This window comes from Temnothorax nylanderi, unplaced genomic scaffold (genome assembly GCF_030848795.1).
Source record: "Temnothorax nylanderi isolate EJ_2023f unplaced genomic scaffold, tnyl_v1.0 TNYL_tig0512_pilon, whole genome shotgun sequence".
NCBI lineage: Eukaryota > Metazoa > Arthropoda > Insecta > Hymenoptera > Formicidae > Temnothorax > Temnothorax nylanderi.
Window position 1 is genome coordinate 77164 of NW_027249574.1, and position 23844 is coordinate 101007.

Here is a 23844-nt window from a genome sequence, read left to right on the forward strand (position 1 = left end):
GCCGATAAGCAGCCATACGCAGGAATTTGTGCTGCACACGTTCAATCAATAGCTGATGGCATTTAAAATACGGAGACCAAACTATGGAACAGTACTCCAACTTGGGGCAAACTAACGTACAGTATAATAATTTTAAAGTGGTTATATTCTTAAAAAATCTACCCCATCGGAGGATGAATCCAAGCGTTCTATAAGCAGATGAAACTATTGATTGTATATGTGTATTAAATGATAAGTCCGCACTGAATAAGACCCCGAAATCTCGAGCTTCGCGCACTGCTGAGAGAGGATAATGACGAAACGCGAATGATCCCTCGAATCACAACCGTATCATACGGTAACGGCAAACTTCTTATAACGACGAAACACGAATGGTACCTCGAATCGTACGGAACTACCTCGCTCCCACAAAAGCCCGCGGATATCTCATGAGTACGATACAAGTCCGAAATGACCCCGCGATTGGCATCTGCATCACGCCCGATACCTCGCGAGGTCCGCAACACCAAATGCGAAAGGTGCCCAGCACGCCACGACGTGATCACGCGAAACGCCTCCTACGGTTCCGCGATAATCCGGTGTCCGGTGCGTGCGAAGGCCGCCCCGCCAGGAATAGCTCGGCTACACGAAGCGCAATTCGCCGCTTCGCGATAACTTCGAGTATGAACCGAATTATATTACTTCCCGAACGATAACATTACTTCCCGAACGATAATTTCCGATTACAACATAATACTTCCCGAACGATAATTTCCGATTACAACATAATCTCAGTCCAAAACTAACTCTAACGAGGATCTCCGGCACTGTATCCGTACGCAGAGATTCCCTGAAACGACCCGCTCGCGGGCCTCTAATTCGCCTTGACTCTACACGGTAAACGCACGCGTGACTCTAATTACGCATTATCTCTAAAACGTGCGGACTGTCGGCGGTCGCGAGCGCGAGTTCCCGAGACGGGCTAACACTTCACTCTCACGGCCCGCCAGACCCTCCCGCGGCACTTTCCTCGGTATTAATTAACGGAATTCACATACTCCCGCGGCACAACGCGACTCCCGGGAGGGCCCCGGCCTCGAGACGATCTTACTTATGTTACGATGTCTGAGCGGTGTCCTTACAAAGTCCTCGCACGCTTGGCAGCCGGTGGTCTCGGGTGGCACCTTTCTCGCTGATGGCTCGCGCGACAGTGACGCTCTTCTGGCCCGGCGGGACTATGCTTGGGCGCCGGGGTTGCTGGTCCTGCTCGCCGGTCAGCCCTGCGCGAACGTGGCGCCCTGGTTGGGCAGTCTCCGCTTCGGTCTGCACTCCTGGCTTCTGCTTCGCCCGCCGGCGGTGGATTCGAATCTGTGTCGAGTCCGGCTGGCCAGGCCGCGACTCAAGACCGGTATTGGCTGTATTCGACGGCCAGGCTGGCCGGGCCGTGGCTCGTCGACCGGTGACAACATCCCTTGGGCGAGGGTGATCTGGTCCCTTTGCGGGGATCCCGTCGGGCGTGCTCCTTACTGGGCCCTCCGTGCACTGGCTGTAACGCGGCGTTATGGGCTGACGTCCGCCCCGCGAGGCGCTCTGCCATACCGGCTGTGGGCCCCAGCGTGACCCGCCCGTCGGCCCTCCTTCCGCAGAGCCTCCACCTGTAAATCCCGCGATGCGACACCAGTCGTTACAAAGTTCCATGGCCACCTGCTCAGTATCGCTTTCCGCACCTGTAAGTCTCGCAAGTAATATTAGACCTAATTCTGACCGCACCCGCCTCGCCCCTCTCGGGTGGAGGCACCACCTTTGACACTCCCCCTCGGCCGAGCTACCATCCAGACAGGGGACGTGACTTTGTCATGTCACAATACATACATACATATATACTGTCACGTCCTTTTCACGCCCGGTCTCGCCCGGGGCGCACGACGGATAAAAAGGGTTAGGGAGAGAAGGATGGTAGGCCTCTCCGACGATTCCTCGCACAGTCCGGCAATTCCACACGAAATCTTAATATTGGGCGCCAGACGCGTAAATTCGCGTCCACTAATTCACGCTAAGCTCGTGAAAACTCGACAAGAATCACCAAACGCGATTAATCCGGCGTGCGAAGGATCGGCCAGCTCGACCTAACGGTGGTGGGCGGGGTAATGGAGGGCAGCGCGATATTCGGCGGGGTGACGCATAAATCACGAACTCAGGTCATTAAAAATGAATAACAACGTTTATTCTGAGGTAACTCTTAGGTGAAACAGTCAGTGCCAGTTCGGTTTTCATTACTAAACCATAGAAATCAGGCAAATAAACGATAACGCGGACGTCAGGAATCAAACAAACAATAATGGTAACGCAGACGTCAGAAATGAACGGAATAGATTAGACATTAAGTTATATTACAGTGAACGCGCGGAATGCGCTGGTACCGCATAAGAGAACAGTAGTAGAGAACTAAACTTACGCGTAATATACACACGCTATCGCCAGTGATATTCTAACGCGAAGGATGAGGCGCCGAGGCATTCGGCATAACGCGGAATACTATAACTAGCGAGGAAACCGACAGTGATCTAACGCAGGAGGAAAAATACGGAGTTACCGCGAGTAATAATGGAACGCAAGTACCATTCTAACGCAAATAATAAGTCCACGCGAGTAACATTCGGTAAATGTTAAGATTAAGGGCGACCTCACCGGTTTCAATGACCTTGATATATGTTGTCAAGGTCATGACCCCGAGTGACCTTCAGAAGGTTTTAGCCGTCGCTCGTTATTCGTTAAAAAGTTATTAACAAAAAAAGTTTGGAAAATATAGCAGCTATTTTAAGTATTGGAAGGCATAAATAACTAATATATATGTCGAAATAGTTGACGCATACACTTTCCACGCGAAACGAGGTGCCACATGGGTTCGTGGCGTGCTTTACAAGCTCGTTTATATATATATACATACTAGCTTCTGACCTTGATTATTTACATTCTGTAGTATTCGGTCTATTTGGCGTGTTTATGCTCATATTTTATCAGTCATCTTTTGTCAATCGTTTTTGCAAGACTGGTACGTAGGTTAGTGACGCGCTTCAAAAGTATTTAAGTGTTTAAGGTTAGTTGACGCGCTTTAAACACTTAAATACTTTTAAAGCGCGTCAACTAACCTACATAGGTTAGTGCTGACTTAAACGAGCTTGTAAAGCGCGTCACGAACCCATGTGGCACCTCGTTTTGCGTGGAAAGTGTATGCGTAAACTATTTCGACATATATATTAGTTATTTATGCCTTCCAATACTCAAAATAGCTGCTATATTTTCCAAACTTTTTTTTGTTAATAACTTTTTAACGAATAACGAGCGACGGCTAAAACCTTCTGAAGGTCACTCGGGTCATGACCTTGACAACATATATCAAGGTCATTGAAATCGGTGAGGTCGCCCTTAATCTTGACATTTACCTCAGTCAACGCGAGTAACCTTCTAACGCGAATAATAAGTCAACGCGAGTAACATTCTAACGCAAATAATAAATAATCGAGCCTGGTCGATTCGAGTGTCGCGTGTGAAATCTAAATCCCGACCACACGAATTACGACGCACAATGAAACACGCGGTCGCGAACACGAAGGTCGCGAGAAATGGCGAATTCGCGATATCGAAATCCGTTTCGGACGCGTCTACCGCGATCTCCAAGGGTTTGCGAGTTCCGATCGCGATCCCATGGCCACGAGACCATTCCGGTGCCCCTCGCTTTCGCTGTCGATCGCTAATTATACGCCTTGTCGGCGAGTACGCCAAATACCGAAGCGCTAATCGTTGTTCCCGAGCGAGAGCGCAACCCGGAGGGCGGTGTCGTGGCTTTACACACCAAATAGTACGCGAGGCAACCTCACCGTAGTCGGCTTCCTCTCGAGGATCCGTTGCCGCCGTCGAAAGTCGGGACGTCGTCGCCAAGCCCGAACGGCTGGGTAGCAGGGCGCAATTTGTGGTGTTAACCCGCGGTTAAGTCGCGTGCTTTCGCCGGAGGACGACCAGAGAGTGATCGCCAAAATTCGCTCGATGGCGGAATCGATAGCGCGCCCCACCCGTGGCGTACGCGGCCCCTCGTCGCGACGACGCGGACCAATTAGGGGTGAGCTCGCAGGCTCGCGATGTATCCTTGCGCAGGGCCGTCCCTCGCCGATCCCGTGGGGCGCCCAAGCCCCTCGCCTACGTGGCAATTCCTCGGGATTTTTCGTGGCAGCGGACGGGACGTAGATTTCCCGCGTTCCTCCTCGGTCTCGGGGCGGTGGCCATCCACCCCGGAGTCCGGTATGCAGTGGAGGGTGGCAGGCGAGACTTTCTCAGCCCCGGCGCCGGCGCCCTGCTTTCGATGGGTCCGCCCGCCGCTGCCTCACGCGCCGCGCGCGTGTCCTCCGGCGCTCCCTTCCTGTTCGACGGCCCGATCGCCTCGCTTCGATCCGCTCTCGCGATCTATTTCTCGGCTCGATTCTCCCGGCTCGTTCCATCTCTCGTTGTCCTTCGTATTCCCTCGGAGAAAATCTGCGTCTCGTCTCGGTGAGGCGCCACGCATTATACAAAATAAAATAAAACAAAGGGATCAGAACATGCGAACGCGCTTAATTATGCCCCTGGAGATCTCGCATCGACTCTTTGGACCGTCCTCGGGCGCGAAACCCGCGCCTTGTGACGGCGGCGGGGCGGCGGGGCCACGATGCAGCGAAACTGCAACGTCACAATACACATATATGAAGTATAATAAAATAAAAACTATATCACATACCAGAATGTCTATTTGTGTCTTCTCTTTAAGTATTTCTTCCACATGATCAACATCATGTAAACTTTTCATGGAAAACTGAAAAGCAAATTCTTTTTGTACGGTCAATATTTCCTCTTTATTCTGTAGAAGGTAGAAGGTCTAACAGCTGTGAATTTTGCCTTTTAATGTGAATTAGAAGACCAATAATCTTCTCTTGAAAAACTGAAAAAAATTGTTTTAGGAATAATTTACAACTAATATTGTATTGTGTAAATTTTTAGAAAAATTTTTCCGAATTTATTTTAAAAATATTTGAGTTATATTGAATATTTTATGAATTGGAGGGATAAGGCTCTGTTGGATGTCCACACGAGGGAAGAACGGGCTAATTAAGAGTCGATCGCTGTTGGTGGTGCGAGATTATATTTATTCTTCAATGGAATTGAACGACGTACGTTTCGGTCCCTAATCGGACCATCTTCAGCTACTAAACAAAGTATTTTTCAATATAAGTAATGGATAGAGATCGCAATGCTTTATACATGTAAATTTCGATACATACTGTGCTGTGTGAGCTGTAGAATGTAACCGTTTAGTTTGACAAGTCGGTGGCCACTCACGGGTGACAAGATATTCTATATGTGGCCTCCTCTATGTGCCAGCCATAAAGAGGAGCACTAGAGTGAAAATAATCGTTGAATTTTTTACACATGTGGGTCTAATTTTTATGTGGAGGCCACTCACCTTCTCCATCCGTAAGAGGCAACCGTCTGTCATGAGTGTTCGATAACGACTGACCGTTAGTGTAGAAGAGCAATGTCACGGAGTTTCGTATAGACAATAAGTTATAAACAACACGTTACAGTTATATTTTATGTTTCTTCTTTATTTTTAACTGGTTTTTTGTATCAAAATACACTACAAGACCAATCAATGCCCCAATCGCGAATGTCAACACATATTAATGTAGGGCTAGGAAGAATCAAAAGCAAACTGAAACGTATCAATTGATCTATAACATTCTACGTTTATGCACTGACCCTATCGACTGAAGCACTGATAAATTTTGTAGTAAATCTTTTGATTCAGTATTGATGTTCACGATTCTTGGCGGCGCGAGGCAGGGAGACCGTTGCTGGTGTCGAACGCCGCAGATCATTCTTGAAAGTCTTTGTGTACCTGACTTGCCATTTAGTTATTAGCTGATCGGTATTATTCTGTCTTGAGACACTCTGCGTGTACGTTCGACATAAACACCTCGCGCTCTCCCTCTCTCGACTCCTCCCGACTCGACCGACGATCTCGCCGACAGTATCGAGTCAGTCTGAGCTGAGCGAGAGTCGAAAGTAGTAATAAAGGAAATAGCCGGGAAAATCGAAATTCTTTTGCCCAACCCACTCCGATCCAAAACACTATACACGAGAATCTCGTGAACAACAAATGGTCCTTCGAGCCGGATCTCGAGTGCGGACGGAGTCTGTAAGACACTGCTGAAAATCGTCCGCTCGAAAGGTGCGCGAGTTGCTCGAGAATTCGATCAATCGCCAACGGCTGCGATCGCACGTTCCGAACGAGGCGGATTGAAACGATTCCCGCCGGTTGACGCATCACCCGGAGCGGCATCACCACCAGTGTTCCCGGCTGCTTCAAGACGATCTCTCGGACCGCAGGAAACCAAACCGAACCTCTCGCCTCGTCAGGGCGTCACCGGGTTCTAACCTCGTCAGGGCAACTCCGGAACTTTCGCCTCGTCAGGGCCTCCAAGAGTTTCGCCCCGTCAAGGCGCCCCGCAAATATTCCGCCTGATCGGCGCACTGCCAACACGCACAATACTCGGCCAGACGACTTGCGAGAAATTCAACAGTCCTGCGAGTTAAGGAAACGAATTAACCATCATGCCGTCGAACATTGATGAGCTCGTCGCCACACAGGACTTGCTCATCGACGACATGAAACGCATTCTGACGAACTTCAAGAAGGCCGGCAAGGCGAGAATCAATCCTACGATGATCATCAGTCGACGCAACGACCTACAAGCGCTGTGGAAACAACTTCGAGAAGGTCACTACCAGCTGTCTCGTATCACCCCGCAGGCCGACCAATTGAAACTTCCCTACTTCCAACAGGACTACTACGGTGAGGCCCAAGAAGTGTACGAGGACGTCTCCGATCATCTCGATGCGGCCCTGGAATCTCTTCAGGCAACCGGTAAACGCGCTCTAATTGCCGACGATAACGATGACGTGTATAACAGAACCGATCGGGACTTGCCGCTCGTGCGTATAACGCTGCCGACCTTCTCCGGCGAGTTGGTCGAGTGGGAGAAATTTCGCGACTTATTCGAATCCTTAGTCGGTGCGAAAGCGTCACTCTCCGACGCACAGAAACTATATTACTTAAAATCGAGCGTTACGGGCGATGCGGCGCTGATATTGAACCGCGTTCCTCTGGCCGGTGCGAATGTCGAGGCGGCGTGGGGACTGCTTACGAACGAGTATGACAGTCCGCGGAATCTCGTGGAAGCGCATATCGCGTCGTTTGCCGAATTCCCGGTAATGAAGAACGAAACGGCGACGGAACTTAAGCGCCTGCGCGACATCGTGTCCTCCTCCGTCGCTACTATGGAGGCATTGAAAAGACCGATTCACGCGACGGAAGATTTACTTATATACACGATTGTGCAAAAATTTAGTAAACAAACGCGGCGCGAGTGGAACTTGAAATTGGGCGCTAGCTCGGAATGTCCCTCCTTTCGAGAGCTCTACGAGTTTATGACTCAGCGAATCCGAGGCTTAACCGACGTATCGGCAAGCGCCGAGACTACCGGCTCAAACGCTTCAAACTCGGGAAGGAGTTCCGGAAATCGATCTGGAAGGGCTCGCGCGTCCGTAAATAACGCGAGTGGTTCGAATCCGTCGGAAATTCAATGCCCTCACTGCGCCGGGAATCACGCGCTCTCAAGGTGCGAATTATTTAAAAGACTTTCGATCGATCAACGAGTTCAATTCGTCAAACGTAATAAATTCTGCTTTCTTTGTTTGCGGCCCGGTCATGTAACGCCGCGCTGTAAAAGTCGATCTCGGTGCGAGAAATGTCAACGATCGCATAGCACGCTGCTTCACCGGGCGTCGGCCACGACCGCCGGCGTCGCGACGCCGACCGATTCCGCGACCAACGCCCCGCCGGTGAGCGCTCCGACGGGCTCCGCTGCGGTCCTGAACACGATGCCGAACCCCAGCTGTTCTCCGACCGTACTACTCGCGACCGCCCGAGTGTGCGTCCGCACCGCGGAAAATCGCGTCACTTATTTGCGCGCGTTGTTGGACCAAGGCTCCAATTATAGCTTTCTCTCCGAATCACTTTGTCAAATCCTTCGTACCAAGCGTCACCGAGCGAACATAAGAATTAATTGTTTTGGCGACAAGTGCAGCGGATACGCGAAATCGTACATGTCGTTGACTGTCGAGCCGTGCCACGGCCAAGGGCCCCGGCTTCCGCTGACAGGTTACGTGTTCAACAAATTGACGTCATATACCGGATCGCGCACGCGCCCATTGGACTCGTGGTCGCATTTACAAGAGTTAGATTTAGCGGATCCGGACCCGTCCGACCCTTCCCCGATCCACTTATTAATCGGCGCGGATCTCTATGGAGCGATTCTACGGAACGATCTCCGACAGGGACCGCTCAAAACTCCGACCGCGCAACGTACAATTTTTGGCTGGATCGTCTCCGGTCTGACGGGTGCGCGGAGCACAAACGAGGCCGTGCCTGTCTTGAACTGCATCGCGACCGACGATACCGACCGATTACTTGAACGATTCTGGGAAACCGAGGAAATTCGTGCACGCCCAGCGCTCTCGGAAGCAGACGAAAAGTGTGAGAGACACTTTCGCGAGACTCATTCGCGCGACTCCGAAGGTCGGTACGTCGTTCGGCTTCCGTTCAAAGACGGACCTCCGATTGATATCGGTGACTCTTTCAAAAGCGCGTCTCTCTTGTACCGGAAACTCGAAGGTCGACTACGCGCTAAACCGGAGCTCGCTAAGGAATACCATGCTTTCTTGCGAGAATACGAGGCTCTCGGCCACATGGAGCTCGTGCGCGACGCGCCACATGCGCCCGATCAACGCGTATATCTGCCGCATCACCCGGTCGTGCGGGAGTCCAGCTCCACCACGAAAATACGCGTCGTTTTCAACGCTTCGCATAAAACTTCCAACGGAACTACACTAAATGACCACCTATTCGTCGGTCCCAGACTCTAGCGGGAACTTAGAGACGTTTTAACTCGCTGGCGCCGATTTCGGTTCGTTTACTGCGCGGACGTCGAGAAAATGTTTCGGCAGATTCGGGTGGAGCGGACGGACTGCAACTACCAATTTATTCTCTGGAGACCGCACGAGCATGCTCCCATTCAGTCCTACCGATTGCTTACGGTCACATACGGTAGCGCGTGTGCGCCCTTTTTAGCGATGCGTTGTCTCGATCAATTGTGCGAGGACGAAAGAATCTCCTTCCCGGAGGCCGTGGCGATCCTGGAGGAGTTGCGCTATGTCGACGAAACGTTTTTCGGCGCTGACCGTCTGGGCCAGCTGCGTAAGCTGCGTGATCAACTCAACGGTCTTATGGCGCGCGGCGGTTTCCATCTGCGTAAGTGGGCCGCAAATTCTGCGGAGCTACTCTCCGACATTTCCTCCGATGCGACCGAGAAGGCGCTTGATCGCCCGTTTGACGAGGGTGACGAATTGAAGGTTCTCGGAATTACGTGGCAGCCTCATAGCGATACCTTCCGCTACAAGGTCACGGCGACCGACTCATCTGCGCGAACTAAACGAGCCGTTCTGTCCCATATCGCGAGACTGTACGACCCGCTCGGTTGGGTGACTCCGGTAATTATAGTCGCCAAGATCTTTATGCAGGAATTATGGATTAAAAGATTTGAATGGGACGCGGAACTCCCCGACGACTTGCTGCAACGGTGGAACGCGTATCGCGACGGTCTCGCGCGGCTCGCGGAAGTGCGCATTCCCCGATGGCTCTCCATGTCCGAGGGAACTAAAACTGAAATCCACGGTTTCGCCGACGCATCGAGTCGCGCGTACGCCGCGGTGATATACCTGCGAGTTATACGACCGACCGGCGAAACCCAAGTCACTTTACTCGCAGCGAAATCAAAGGTCGCGCCGGTAAAAACCGTCAGTATACCGCGTCTAGAGCTGAACGCGGTCGTGCTGTTAGCTCGGTTGTTCGAATGGGCACAGCGAGCTCTCGCCTTGCTGGGCGTCCCGACCTTCGGGTGGACGGACGCCGCCGTGGTCCTGGCGTGGCTCCGGGAACACCCATCCCGGTGGAACCCGTACGTCGCGAATCGAGTCGCGGACGTGCAGACTCGTGTGCCATCCGTTCGATGGAACCACGTGCCGTCTCGACACAATCCCGCGGATTGCGCGTCGCGAGGTCTGACCGCTTCGGATCTATTAGAACATTCATTATGGTGGTCCGGACCACCGTGGCTCCTGCTTCCTTCGACCGAGTGGCCGACCGATCCTACCGAGAGCACCTCGGCGGAGACGAGGAGGGAGATCTCCCTCGAATCAAAATCCACCGCTGCTTGTCACGCTTTCACGGAGGATGAATGGGACCTCCCGTCGCGATACTCAAGCTGGAACCGGCTAATTCGCATCACCGCGTATCTTCGTCGTTTCGGCGCGAACCTAAAAAGGCGAGCCGCCCGGGAACCGATAAATTTATCGTCGTTGGGCGCCGACGAACTACGCGAAGCGCGGATGTATTGGCTGAAAACCGCACAATCAACGCATTATCCGGACGAGATCAACAATCTATCAGCGGGCACTCCGATTAAAAGCTCAAGTTCGTTGAGAGCTCTCAATCCGTTTCTAGACGAACACGCACTAATTCGTCTGGGCGGGCGGCTCGCGAATTCCGCTTTGCCTTACGACGAAAGACATCCGATAATTCTGCCTCGACATCGCGTCAGCACTCTTCTCATCGATCGCGCCCACAAGAGGACGCTGCACGGCGGCACCCAGCTAACACTACATACGTTACGCCAACAATATTGGCTCGTCTCCGCGAGAGCCGCCGTCAAGGCTCACATTCGAAACTGCGTGACGTGCATTCGGGAGCGAGCAACCTCTCCTTCACAGGTGATGGGAAACTTGCCGGAAGCGCGCGTTACCGTATCCGCGCCGTTCTCTCACACCGGCGTCGATTACGCGGGCCCGATCTCGATTACCCCCATCGCAGGTCGCGGACAACGGGCACGAAAATACTATATTGCCGTGTTCGTATGCATGGCTACGAAAGCCGTTCATCTAGAGTACGCTGATGATTACTCCACCGCCGGCTTTCTCGCGGCCTTTAAACGATTTGCAAGTCGCCGGGGGCTCCCTTCTCACATGTATAGTGACAACGGGACGAATTTTCTCGGCGCCGATCGCGAGCTGAGTCACGCCGTTCGATCCCTGTTGCGAGATGCCGAACTTCACGACTATTTCGCGAGCGATAACATACAATGGCACTTTAATCCGCCGGCGGCCCCTCACTTCGGAGGATTGTGGGAGGCGGCCGTAAAAGCCTTCAAGCATCACTTTCGTCGAATAGCGAAGAAAAACACGCTCTCACAGGCAGAGCTCAGTACGTTGATCTGCCAAATAGAAGCATGTCTTAACTCGCGACCGATCGCTGCGCTATCGGACGACCCACAGGACTTCGCGGCGCTCACTCCGGGACATTTCCTAATCGGCCGCCCACTCCTTTCCGTGCCCGAGACGTCCTGTCTCGAGATTAGAGAGAACCGACTTTCTCGCTGGCAGCTTGTCCAAAAGCTGCACGAGCAAATGTGGAAGTCTTGGTCGTCCGATTACCTGCATGCGTTGCAACAGCGACACAAATGGCAAAAAGCCACAGCGCCACTTAAAGTGAACGAGCTCGTTCTCGTTCGCAATAACAGCCTTCCACCGTGGAAGTGGGACTTAGCGCGAATCGAGGCAGTTCATCCCGGCGCGGACGGGCATGTACGAGTCGTTACGGTGCGCACCGCTAAAACGACTTTAAAAAGACCGATCTCTCAAATCTGCCGCCTGTCGATCTCTCCGGATTCCCGCGACAATCCGACGGCCGCGGCTGAGCCGCTCGACGAACCCTCCAACGCATGTAAATAAATAAATGTAAATATAGCTAATGTACATAGTATCTGTGAATCATGTAACGTTGTATCAAAAAAAAAACCTTCCCATATAGCGAGCCGTTTCGCGCCGTAACAGGAAAATCGCTTCCTCGGTTGCGACCGCGCGACGTCCAAGTATGTCATACGCGAGAAGTTATTGTAATTGCGGAATGTTCACGATTCTTGGCGGCGCGAGGCAGGGAGACCGTTGCTGGTGTCGAACGCCGCAGATCATCCTCGAAAGTCTTTGTGTACCTGACTTGCCATTTAGTTATTAGCTGATCGGTATTATTCTGTCTTGAGACACTCTGCGTGTACGTTCGACATAAACACCTCGCGCTCTCCCTCTCTCGACTCCTCCCGACTCGACCGACGATCTCGCCGACAGTATCGAGTCAGTCTGAGCTGAGCGAAAGTCGAAAGTAGTAATAAAGGAAATAGCCGGGAAAATCGAAATTCTTTTGCCCAACCCACTCCGATCCAGAACACTATACACGAGAATCTCGTGAACAATCGAAATGTCTTTGTCATCTATATAACTAATTCTTTAGCTTTTAAACTACATATTACAAAAAATTAAAATAATAAATACATATAAACACATTTTATTTATTAATTTATATTATTCTTATTATATAGAAAATATAATAATAAGCAAATGTGCAACTTTATTTTATATTTTTGTATGTTATTTTAAAAACTATAAAGATAAATTATAACAAATTATAATATATAACTTTTTAACTACATATCTTTCTCTTTCACTCTCTTTCTATTGTATATAAAATTTATATTTCTGAAATTTTTGAAATAATTTCAAAAATTAAAGTTACCAAAGACATAAAAAAAGCATTTATTCATTGTTTATATTTTGCCAATGCTAGAATATTTTAAACCTAATTTTAATTATTAAATGTTAAAGAAAAACTTTAAGCGACTCAAACAGAAAATGTCGTATTTGTTGATTCTGTTGAATTATCTGTAGGTGTTGCCGTACCTATTGTTTCTGTTGGACTATCTGTAGGTGTAATGTGTGATGTATTAGCTTTGTATGTATGAAATCTAATAGTTTTGTCTCTATAGTCTGCAGTACTTCTCGATGTAACTGTATTATATCTATTAAGTCTTGGAGTATAACATAGAATTTGTTCTACGTCTTCAGAAGAATCTGCATTGGACAAACCTGCTTCAGGAGAAAATTTTATAAAATCTATGAACCAAATGTTTATAAAATAATATGTATACAAATATTGGCATATCCAGTGAAAACAACCTAGTCAAAATGATGTCAAAGTGACATTAAATTGATGAAAAGTATGATGTCAAAATGTAATCAAAATGATGGCAATATAACGTCCCATACTATGATGGTGATTGTGACTGTCATTTTGACATCTGTTTGACGTCAAGATGACAGTCACCCTGTACAGGAATATAAATGCACGATTAAAATTAAATTATATTGAATGAGAGCAAAATAAAGACAAAATATATTACATACGGTACAACAGTTTTACAGATGAGTTAACGTTATAAATATGAATTAAAAAAAAAAAACAATAATATAAAGCTACGAGCCATTACTTGGTTACTTAATACATTAACCAAAGGATTGTACATGTCATATTATGATAATGTTTCTATACCATGAATTGTTAAAACAAAGTTTTAAAAATCAAATTTGAATGACGAAACATTTCACCTTTTAGTCTCTGTCAATAAGTGCTTGATAATGTCTCAGAAAATTCCGGATCCCAAAAACCTTTTAAAAAAATTATATTTACTATATATATTATAATACATACAAAAGTGAAAATAAAATAAGGTAAACGGCCCAGTTAATGGCACCTTTATAGCAGCGGCCCTGATTTTCTATTATTTACGAACGCGATATATTGTTAAACCCCAAACGAACTATTTTAACACGTGCATTAAAGCTTTCTGAGTAAGATTCACCTATATTTTTAGTTAAATATTGAGATAAATAATTTGTTCATTTGCAGTTAGGGGCGAGCAACAAAATCATATGTTGCATATTCTGATAGGGCACGGTCCATAAAATATTTAAATAACAAAAAGACCCGAGCAACAAATTCTTTTACTTAGTTTTTAGTCATCAAAGTTGTAGATAACGGTCGACGCGGAGAAATATAATTTGTTTATTTGCAGTTAGGGGCGAGCAACAAAATCATATGTTGCATATTCTGGTAGGGCACGGTCCATAGAATATTTAAATAACAAAAGGACCCGAGCAACAAATTCCTTTACTTAGTTTTTAGACATCGAAGTCGCAGATAACGGTCGAAGATGCAGTATTTATTAGTGGCATTGTTTACAGAACCTTATATTTCGAAAATTTGTTTACGCTATCTTAAAGCAACAAAAAAGCAACAAATTCTGGTGTATTTATTTTTTGGATTTGAGCACTCTATATGTGTTTTTTAGTATATGGTGGGGCTAGAACTTGTGTCAAGCTGCCCCCCCCCCATGCGAAAAAATATATATAGAGTGCTCAAATCGAAAAAACGTTTATACCAGAATCTGTTGCTATTTTGTTGCTTTAAGATAGCATAAAACATTTTGGAAATATAACGTTGTTTAAGATGTAGTCAATATAGTGCTGTCTGTTAAGTATTCAGATATACGTATTTTCTAAAAAAACGTTATATTTCGAAAATGTTTTCACGCAATCTTGGAGCAACAAAAAAGCAACAAATTCTGGTGTATTTGTTTTTTGGATTTGAGCACTCTATAGGGGAGACCGGGGCCTAACCGTCAGTTTTTTTTCGGTGCCGATTTTTAACAAAAAAATAAATAATTTTAGTTAAATGTGGTATACCACTGTAAAGAGTGAACCTTTAGCTACAAAATTTATATAGGAAATTTTTATCTACGTCGCTTTGTTTAACCGGTATAGAGCAAAAACGACAACGGTGGAAAAATTGAAATCTCAAAAATGCCGGGGTTTAACCGTCACACTGCATTTTCAATACATATACGTACATCTAATCCTGAAAAATGATAGGATACATCTTAATAATTGTTTTTTAAGAGAAAAATATAAAAATTTATTTAAAATTTTTATGCGAAACGTTATCAAAAAATAGTTACGAGGGTTCCTCTTTCCGCAGAAGTCACTCGCCCGACTTGTTTCACTCCTCGACGTCCGATGACTCTATTCGGTGTCTGAACGGTTGTAATTCCCGTCTCATCCATATTCCATATGCAGTGAGCCTGGAAATGCCCGGAAATGCCTTGGAAATGCACCCGGACTGCTTACTGACGGATTAACCCCAAACACAAGTTTCAGGTTTGATCGCCCACGAAATATTAGACATCAACGATAATGAAAAAACTACACTGGATTCGTGTTCAGCATGCATTACTCTTTATAATCACGTACCTCGAGATTTGGAGAGCAAATATTATTGCAGATATTACAAAATTTCCACGCGCAGAAAATGTAACTTTCACCTTCCGAAAACACGTTTGCCCTCGTAAAAATCATAACACGGCAGGTAACCTGCCGAAACTCCGTTGGTCACATGGGTACCATAAGCAGCGTTTACAATGTTAATAGCGAGTTCGCACAATATACAGGTTCCGAGATATTTGATTTGACGGTTCAACCCCGGCGACGGTTAGGCCCCGGTCTCCCCTACACTGAGAAAAAGGTTTCTTTGGACCAAATAAGGCTCGTTAACAGATAATAAATCTAAATGGCATGGTTGGATACGGCGAATCGAATATTTTGTTGAATCAATGCAATCGGTGGTTTGTGATAATAGTGAATATTCTGTTGCCCCAAATTAATGTACTTTAATAGTTAATGAATCTGATTTTGGCACGAACGAATATCTTTTTGCATCAATTGAATATTTCTTAGTAGTTAAAGAATATAATTTTGGCACAAAAGTATATTTTGTTACATTAACGGAAGATTTATTATTAGGTAAGGAATTCAAATTTGGCACAAAATAATATCTTTTTGCATCAATTAAATATTTTTTTGGTATTTATTTAGAATACGGGCCTGAACGCAAATATAGATAAAATTATGTTCAATCGACGCGTTTTTGCACGAAATGAAAGAATCTTGTAGATAAACGCGGCGGTCTGCCTCGCGAAGCGAGATATTAATCGTTAAAGTTGACGACTATTCGGGTTAGAAAATCTGACATATCGAAGAAATGCAGCGATACGAGCATGCGCTTTGGCCACTTGCGCATGTGCTGTGGCCACAATCACGTAATTTTAAAGAAATGAAGCGCGCCAATGTATCCTATTACGTACTCATAGCTGTCAGATTTGACAAAAATTATTTAACATGTTATTGTTTGATTTTATCCAACTAATGGCAAAGAAAGAAGATTTAGTGGATTACCTGATCCAACACGGTGTGTTGCCATCGGAAATTAATTGTGAGAAGTGTGGTGAAAAATTAATCATCAACAAAGAGACATTGCTGTTTCGATGTCGAAAAACGGTTCCCATAGCATCGTCACAAAAAAAGAAACGTGTCTCCAAACAATGCGATTACAAAAAAAGTGCCAAAGTAGGCACTTGGTTTGGGAATAGCAATTTGGAACTCGCTACAATCTGCAAAATTATAGCGAGTTTCCTTATGCTACGCCCTCCTCGACAGGAAGACCTCGAAGAAGAGCTTGGGATTTCTTCCAGCACGGTTGTCGACTGGTTCAGTTTTTGCCGTGAGGTAATATTTTAATATTGTGCACTAACTATATATATATATAACGAAAATCACAACTTCTATAAAGCAGGGCATACACACATGTGTGTGCCCTGCTTTAACGAAAATCACAACTTCTATAAAGCAGGGCACACACACACGTGTATGTGCCCTGCTTTAACGAAAATCACAATTTCTATAAAGCAGGGCACACACACGTGTATGTGCCCTGCTTTAACGAAAATCGCAACTTCTATTTCGCTGCGCGTGCGGCCACGGAGCATGTGCATGTGGCCGCGGGGCATGTTCAGTGTATACATATATCAATATATTATTTTTTTTTAATATTTACAGGTCTGTGCATACTAGGCCGATAAGTGTAGTGCGAAACTTGGAGGTCCAGGACGCACTGTTGAAATCGACGAGGCAAAAATTGGCCATCGGAAATACAACCGTGGTCGTCTCTTGAAAGGCAATTGGATATTTGGAGGATACGAGCGAGAGTCGAAAAAGATATTTATTGTGCCAGTAGAAGATCGAACGGAGGAAACACTCCTGGCATGCATTAAGGAGTGAATCATGCCAGGAACGACAATTGTTTCAGATTGTTGGAAGTCCTATAATTGTCTTAATAGTGAGGGCTTCCAACATCTGACAGTCAATCATACGTACAACTTCGTCGATCCAGATACTGGTAAATAACGCTACGTAATTATAGTTACAATAAAAAAAAATGCAAAAAAGAGCCTAGACGTACGCTTTTATATATTTTTTTACAGGCGCCCATACTCAGCACATTGAGCGTGTTTGGAGAGAAGTTCGAGCAAATATTCCAAAATATGGAACTCGATCGTACCATGTCGAGGGATATTTATTCAAATTTCTATTCAAACACGCTCATCCTAGGGCTGAGAGACTAGACAACTTTTTTGACGTCATCGCTCAGATGTATCCTCCATTGTCCACTGTCGAGGCCGAGCAATCCCAATAAACGACATTTGGAGACACGTTTCAATATCGAAACAAGACTTTGTCCACACTTCTCACAATTATATATTAATTAAAATACACCGCGTTATAGATAACAAAAGCCTAATATATTTTCATATCTATTGAATTAATAGCATGTGTTTTGCATATATATTATACATTCTATATATTTGTTATTATAATAAATAATGTATTTCACGTTAATTATTTTGTAGTACTTTAAGAAAAGACGGACCCACAACCTCATTGATAAAATTATTTGAATAAAGGAAAGCGCAGTGACGCGCTTTAAACAGTTAAATACTTTTAAAGCGCGTCATCTAACCTATGTAGGTTAGTGACGCGCTTTAAAAGTATTTAAGTGTTTAAAGCGCCTCACTAACTTACATAGGTTAGATGACGCGCTTTAAAAGTATTTAACTGTTTAAAGCGCGTCACTAACCTACATAGGTTAGATGACGCGCTGTAAAAGTATTTAACTGTTTAAAGCGCATCACTAACCTATGTAGGTTATTGACGCGCTTTAAATAGTTAAATACAAAATATCTGCTTTAATGAAAATCACAACTTCAAAATAATACATTCAATTTTAATTATTTATTGGATTCATATTAATCTAACATTTCTCTATGGAAAACGCTGTAACCGTACACATGGCTGCGTCGGATTTGTCCCATATGCTACAAAGAATAAAAAACAATATACGTGTTTGCTATAGTTATCAATAAATATTGAAAGAATTACCTCATGATTTAAATATCGAAATATATACTCAATATTACGCTTTCTCTCAGCTGTGTATATTTAAAGTTGGCGCAGTTTTGCATGCGCGTGCGGCCACTGAGCATGCGCATGTGGCCGCGGGGCATGTTCAGTGTTACTACATCTTGTCGGTATGACAGGAATCATAACCTGATTCCTGTCAACTTTAACGATTAATATCTCGCTTCGCGAGGCAGACCGCCGCGTTTATCTGCCAGATTCTTTTATTTCGTGCAAAAACGCGTCGATTGAACATAATTTTATTTATATTCGCGTTCAGGTCCGTATTCTAAATAATTACCTTTTTTTAATAGTAGGGGAGACCGGGGCCTAACCGTCAGTTTTTTTTCGGTGCCGATTTTTAATAAGAAAATAAATAATTTTAGTTAAATGTGGTATACCACTGTAAAGAGTGAACCTTTAGCTACAAAATTTATATAGGAAATTTTTATCTACGTCGCTTTGTTTAACGGGTATAGAGCAAAAACGACAACGGTGGAAAAATTGAAATCTCAAAAATGCCGGGGTTTAACCGTCACACTGCATTTTCAATACATATACGTACATCTAATCCTGAAAAATGATAGGATACATCTTAATAATTGTTTTTTAAGAGAAAAATATAAAAATTTATTCAAAATTTTTATGCGAAACATTATTAAAAAATAGTTACGAGGGTTCCTCTTTCCGCAGAAGCCACTCGCCCGACTTGTTTCACTCCTCGACGTCCGATGACTCTATTCGGTGTCTGAACGGTTGTAATTCCCGTCTCATCCATATTCCATATGCAGTGAGCCTGGAAATGCCCGAGAATGCCTTGAAAATGCACCCGGACTGCTCACTGACGGATTAACCCCAAACACAAGTTTCAGGTTTGATCGCCCACGAAATATTAGACATCAACGATAATGAAAAAACTACACTGGATTCGTGTTCAGCATGCATTACTCTTTATAATCACGTACCTCGAGATTTGGAGAGCAAATATTATTGCAGATATTACAAAATTTCCACGCGCAGAAAATGTAACTTTTACCTTCCGAAAACACGTTTGCCCTCGTAAAAATCATAACACGGCAGGTAACCTGCCGAAACTCCGTTGGTCACATGGGTACCATAAGCAGCGTTTACAATGTTAATAGCGAGTTCGCACAATATACAGGTTCCGAGATATTTGATTTGACGGTTCAACCCCGGCGACGGTTAGGCCCCGGTCTCCCCTAAATAATTTCATTTTGCTGGAAATCCGCGTCGACGTTTGTAATTTATATATATATATATATATATTTTTTTTTTTTTAGGGTCTCTGTGAAGCGTCTAGCGCTCGGGGAGATCTGCCTGAGTCCCGTAGCGGGCCTCTTTATATAGCAGTCGATGTCGAATCTTAAACGCGAGCAAATGCCCCGGCGATGCGACGCCTATTATAGCGGCGTCGACGCGCACTGCGCAGCATTACGCGCAAGACTCACGGAACCGAGCACGAAACAAAGCAAGATTTCTTATCTATTAAGAAATATAGAGTTGGCTCAACAAATCGCATTCGTTTCACTCAAAAGAACGAACTTTATTTGATCCAACATCTACACACATTTGTATGAAATAAATCATGTCAACTATATCGCCGAGTTGACACAAATATGAATGATAAAGTAAATTAGCAATACCAACAAAACATTCATTTATATTAAATATAATTCGTTTGCTTGAAATAAATATTTTAGAAAAGTGTCAACCAAATATATTTAATTGGCATAAAGAAACCTTTTTCTCAGTGTATAGGTTTTTTATTATGGGAGGGGCTAGCTTGATGACAAGCTGGCCTCACCCATTTTGATCGCGATTTCCTGCTAAACGGTTTGAGCAACAAATTAGCACATAAATAGCACTAAATTTTTTAATAGGTGCGGATTTTTTTGTGATGGTGGGGGGGCTAACTTGATAGAGGTGGTCGACGGCGGGACTGAAGGGGTTAAGAGGAATCCTGTCATACCGTCGAAATGTAGCGATATGAGCGGGCATGCTCAACTTTAACAATTAATATGGCCATACGCGCATACTCTGATGACGTAAAGTGCGCGAAATAAAAGTGTATTAAATATTTTTATATTTATAATTAAAAACATTTTAATAGTATTTCTTTATAATCTTTAATTTTTTTAAAATGTGGCAAGTCATTGTAGAGTGGCCAACAACTGTACCTCTATTGTGCGTGAGCGAATAATCCGTGCGCAAACAAACTGCGAATTACTCGCATTTAGTTTATTTGTCGTGCAAAAATCTCATACATTTTATCAGGCCTAATTCTAACACTTATATAGCATAACCCACTATTACTATTTGCATTTTATTTTGTTAATTACATTATTTTCAGTAATGTTTTGCTACATAAAATACACTGGAGAGTCGACATATGAAATCATCGAGAGTGACAAAATACATCATTTTCAAACTCCTTTAAAAAAAGAAAAATTATATAAAGTCAGGTGTGGCAATAAATACCGGGAGGCAGCCATAGCTTTCGTTGAAGGTAAAGTATATGTCTTTATAGCCACTAACGCAACCACTCCCTTCCCCCTTATTTGCGCAAATCTGTGATAATTAATTATATTTACAGAAACGTTAGAGGATTTGCAACGTAGAATAGAAAAAGAGAGGCCAAAAGTTCTGCCATCGTCACTTCTATTCTCTGCATCCGAAATAACCGACGAGGACGAAAAAATTAAAAAACAACAGAAGGTTATCGACAAAACCCAGTTGTTGAAGGAAAAGTTAGCTGCTATGAGAAAGCTTGTACAGAAACGAAGGTAAGTACATGCACACAAATACGTGTATAAATTTCTTTTTGATTATACACCCAGATAGCCAAATGCAAAATTAGCTCCCTCTAATAATATTATATTTTTATAGAATTCTTTTATATTTGAAATTTTGTAATATTTTTTTTTAACTATACAGAATGTAATTAAACTGGCGATAAATATTTTAATGATAAATGCTTTGTAACATTTTAAGACGAAAATTTTAATACGAAAATGCCGAGGCTATAATAATTTTCAAATGAAAAAAGTTTAAAGTGGTTAGAATTTTGTGCGCTTATTCACTATTACAGTTTTCCATCAAACGGCTAGGGTACAAAATCTGGAACTTCATATTTTCGCGGTACAAATTATCCTGAATCAATTCTGCAAGTAGTGATTGATTCTGCTGATAAGAAAGAGTACTTTACTCTTGAGACTGTTAGGGATCGGGGGTAGTTTTACATCAAACGGCTGGAGTACAAAATCTGAAACTTCATATTTTTGCGGTACAAATTATCCTGAATCGAGTCTATAAGTAGTGATTGATTCTGCTGATAAGAAAGAGTACTTCTGTTCGAGAGTGCGCGGATGCGCGATTGATGGCGCGAGGAAGACGACCACGAGGAAAGCGGTTCACACAAGTCAAATACGTATAAGTCCAATAAAATAAGTATGGGAGCTTTCCAGCAAGCGACACAAGTCGACACAGGTATCGTTTTGTCTTTGTTACTCATTGCCAAAAAAGAAAGATAGAACGACGTTTGTGTCGGCTTGTGTCACTTGCTGGAAAGCTCCCTATATTACAATAAATTAGTCTCAATGTATACAATGGGTACAGTGTTCCTTTACTTTTAGAAAAGCAAGAAGCCGTAAACGCGCGCACAGATGTTAGTACGGCATGCAGCGGTGGAGAAAGCGGGTTCGCGAAGCGCGATAGCGAGGAGCGAACTCAAGGCGGTGTACACAGCGGTGTTAACTAGCGTAGTTAAGCGGTTTAGCGAGCGTTGATTCTATGCGATTGACTTTCGACAAAGAGCCGGGTGCGCGACGAAGCAAGCTCTTTTATACGGGAGCTTCTTCTCGCAATAACCAATTGTTTTGAAGCGTTGGCGGTGACCTCCGATTTTTCCTTGTGATTGGCGGCAAAGGGCTATGACACACATTGAGTCACACCTGATTGGCAATCGGCTGCCTACGTCACCGCATCGCGTCGACGCGAGACGAAACATTGCTAACCAGCCGTTAGCAATGTTGTTGTTTGTCACACCGGTGACTGTTTATAGCGTGGGTTTCTCCATCGCGCAAGGACATGAAAACAGCGTTCTGGAAACGTTTTGAGTTATCGATTGCGAAATGCCTTTAGAGAAACCCACGTTATAATGCAAAGTATTCAGAACTTACATATTAGGATTAGGATGTTGTTGAAACGATGAACTTATAATACAGAGAAGGCACGCGCATTGTGCCCTTTCATTTGACGAGACCGATGCACGCTACGATGCACTCGTGATCTCAAACAACTTCACTCTTGAGACTGTTAGGGATCGGGGGTAGTTTTTCATCAAACGGCTGGGGTACAAAATCTGAAACTTTATATTTTCGCGGTACAAATTATCCTGAATCGATTCTACGAGTAGTGATTGATTCTGCTGATTAGAAAGAGTACTTTACTCTTGAGACTGTTAGGGATCGGGGGTAGTTTCCGAAGAATCCGCGGGGGTACAAAATCTGAAACTTCATATTTTTGTGATACAAATTATACTGAATCGAGCCTACAAGTAGCGATTGATTCTGGTGATGAGAAAGAGTACTTTACTCTTGAGACTAATAGGACTGAGTTCTATTAGGTGCTGTTTGAAGCAGAAGGGATGAATATATTAAGTTTATTTGTATGGTACAAATTAGTACAAATTCAGTCCTTCAAATTTCTGTATTTAATTTTCTTTTTTTCTTTTTTTTCTTGTGGTCTTTCTAGCTTAATGCTAAGATAGCAGCGCCACGATTTTCTCCGAAAAGGCACTGGGTACAAAATTGTTATTAGTGGTACAAATTAGTACAAAATGGGTACTAAATATTCTGATAGGTCCGGTTTGATTCTGCCGATTTGGTCCTGCTAGCTTAGAAGAGGTTATCAAGTCGCCGTTTCACCGTCCGGTTTCGAAAACCGTACAAACCGATCGCTCGCGAGGCGACTCGCCGCGCGTAACGTGTTATAAAACGTATTTTCTCCCCGCGAATCAATGACACCGATTGTTACGCTATCGACAAGTAACAATATCGGGTAACCGACGTCCCGCGAAAGGCACGACAATCTGCTCCGCGTTATCACGTCGATCTCGTCGTCCCCGCCAGCTTTATTCGTACTTAGGGCTTCATTCGCGCCGCGTTTTGCGACGCGGACGTATCGCGCGTGTCATTGTTTTCCAACTGTCACGCCTGTGCATCGCGATGGTACATCGAGCCGGCCGTGCTATCGACCGTTTTCTGCGTCGCGAGACGGTTTCGAAAATTCACATTCTTTTTCTACCCGAGCGAAAATGGAATCAGGGGTGTAATAAGGTCCTTAGCAGGTTATCCCTAATGCAAAGTCAGGTCCTGTTAGGGAATCTTGATAGGGGCCATATTAGGAAATGTAACGCAATTTCCTGTTAGAAACCTGATAGGGTTGAAAAGTCAGGTCCCTATC

At 44.7% G+C, this 23844-nt stretch overlaps 2 protein-coding genes across 2 annotated transcripts; both read left to right on the forward strand.

Moving 5' to 3' along the window:
- The first annotated feature begins 6621 nt into the window (after window positions 1-6621).
- Window positions 6622-8994, forward strand: LOC139783529 (uncharacterized). Its single transcript, XM_071722702.1, has one exon. The coding sequence runs from the start codon at window positions 6622-6624 to the stop codon at window positions 8992-8994; it is 2373 nt and encodes a 790-aa protein (XP_071578803.1).
- A 207-nt stretch (window positions 8995-9201) lies between these two features.
- On the forward strand, window positions 9202-22138 carry LOC139783530 (uncharacterized). The gene is made up of 4 exons (XM_071722703.1): window positions 9202-11905; window positions 17213-17302; window positions 20975-21164; window positions 21997-22138. Exons 1-4 carry the CDS (start codon window positions 9202-9204, stop codon window positions 22136-22138), a joined length of 3126 nt encoding a protein of 1041 aa, XP_071578804.1.
- Window positions 22139-23844: the final 1706 nt, after the last annotated feature.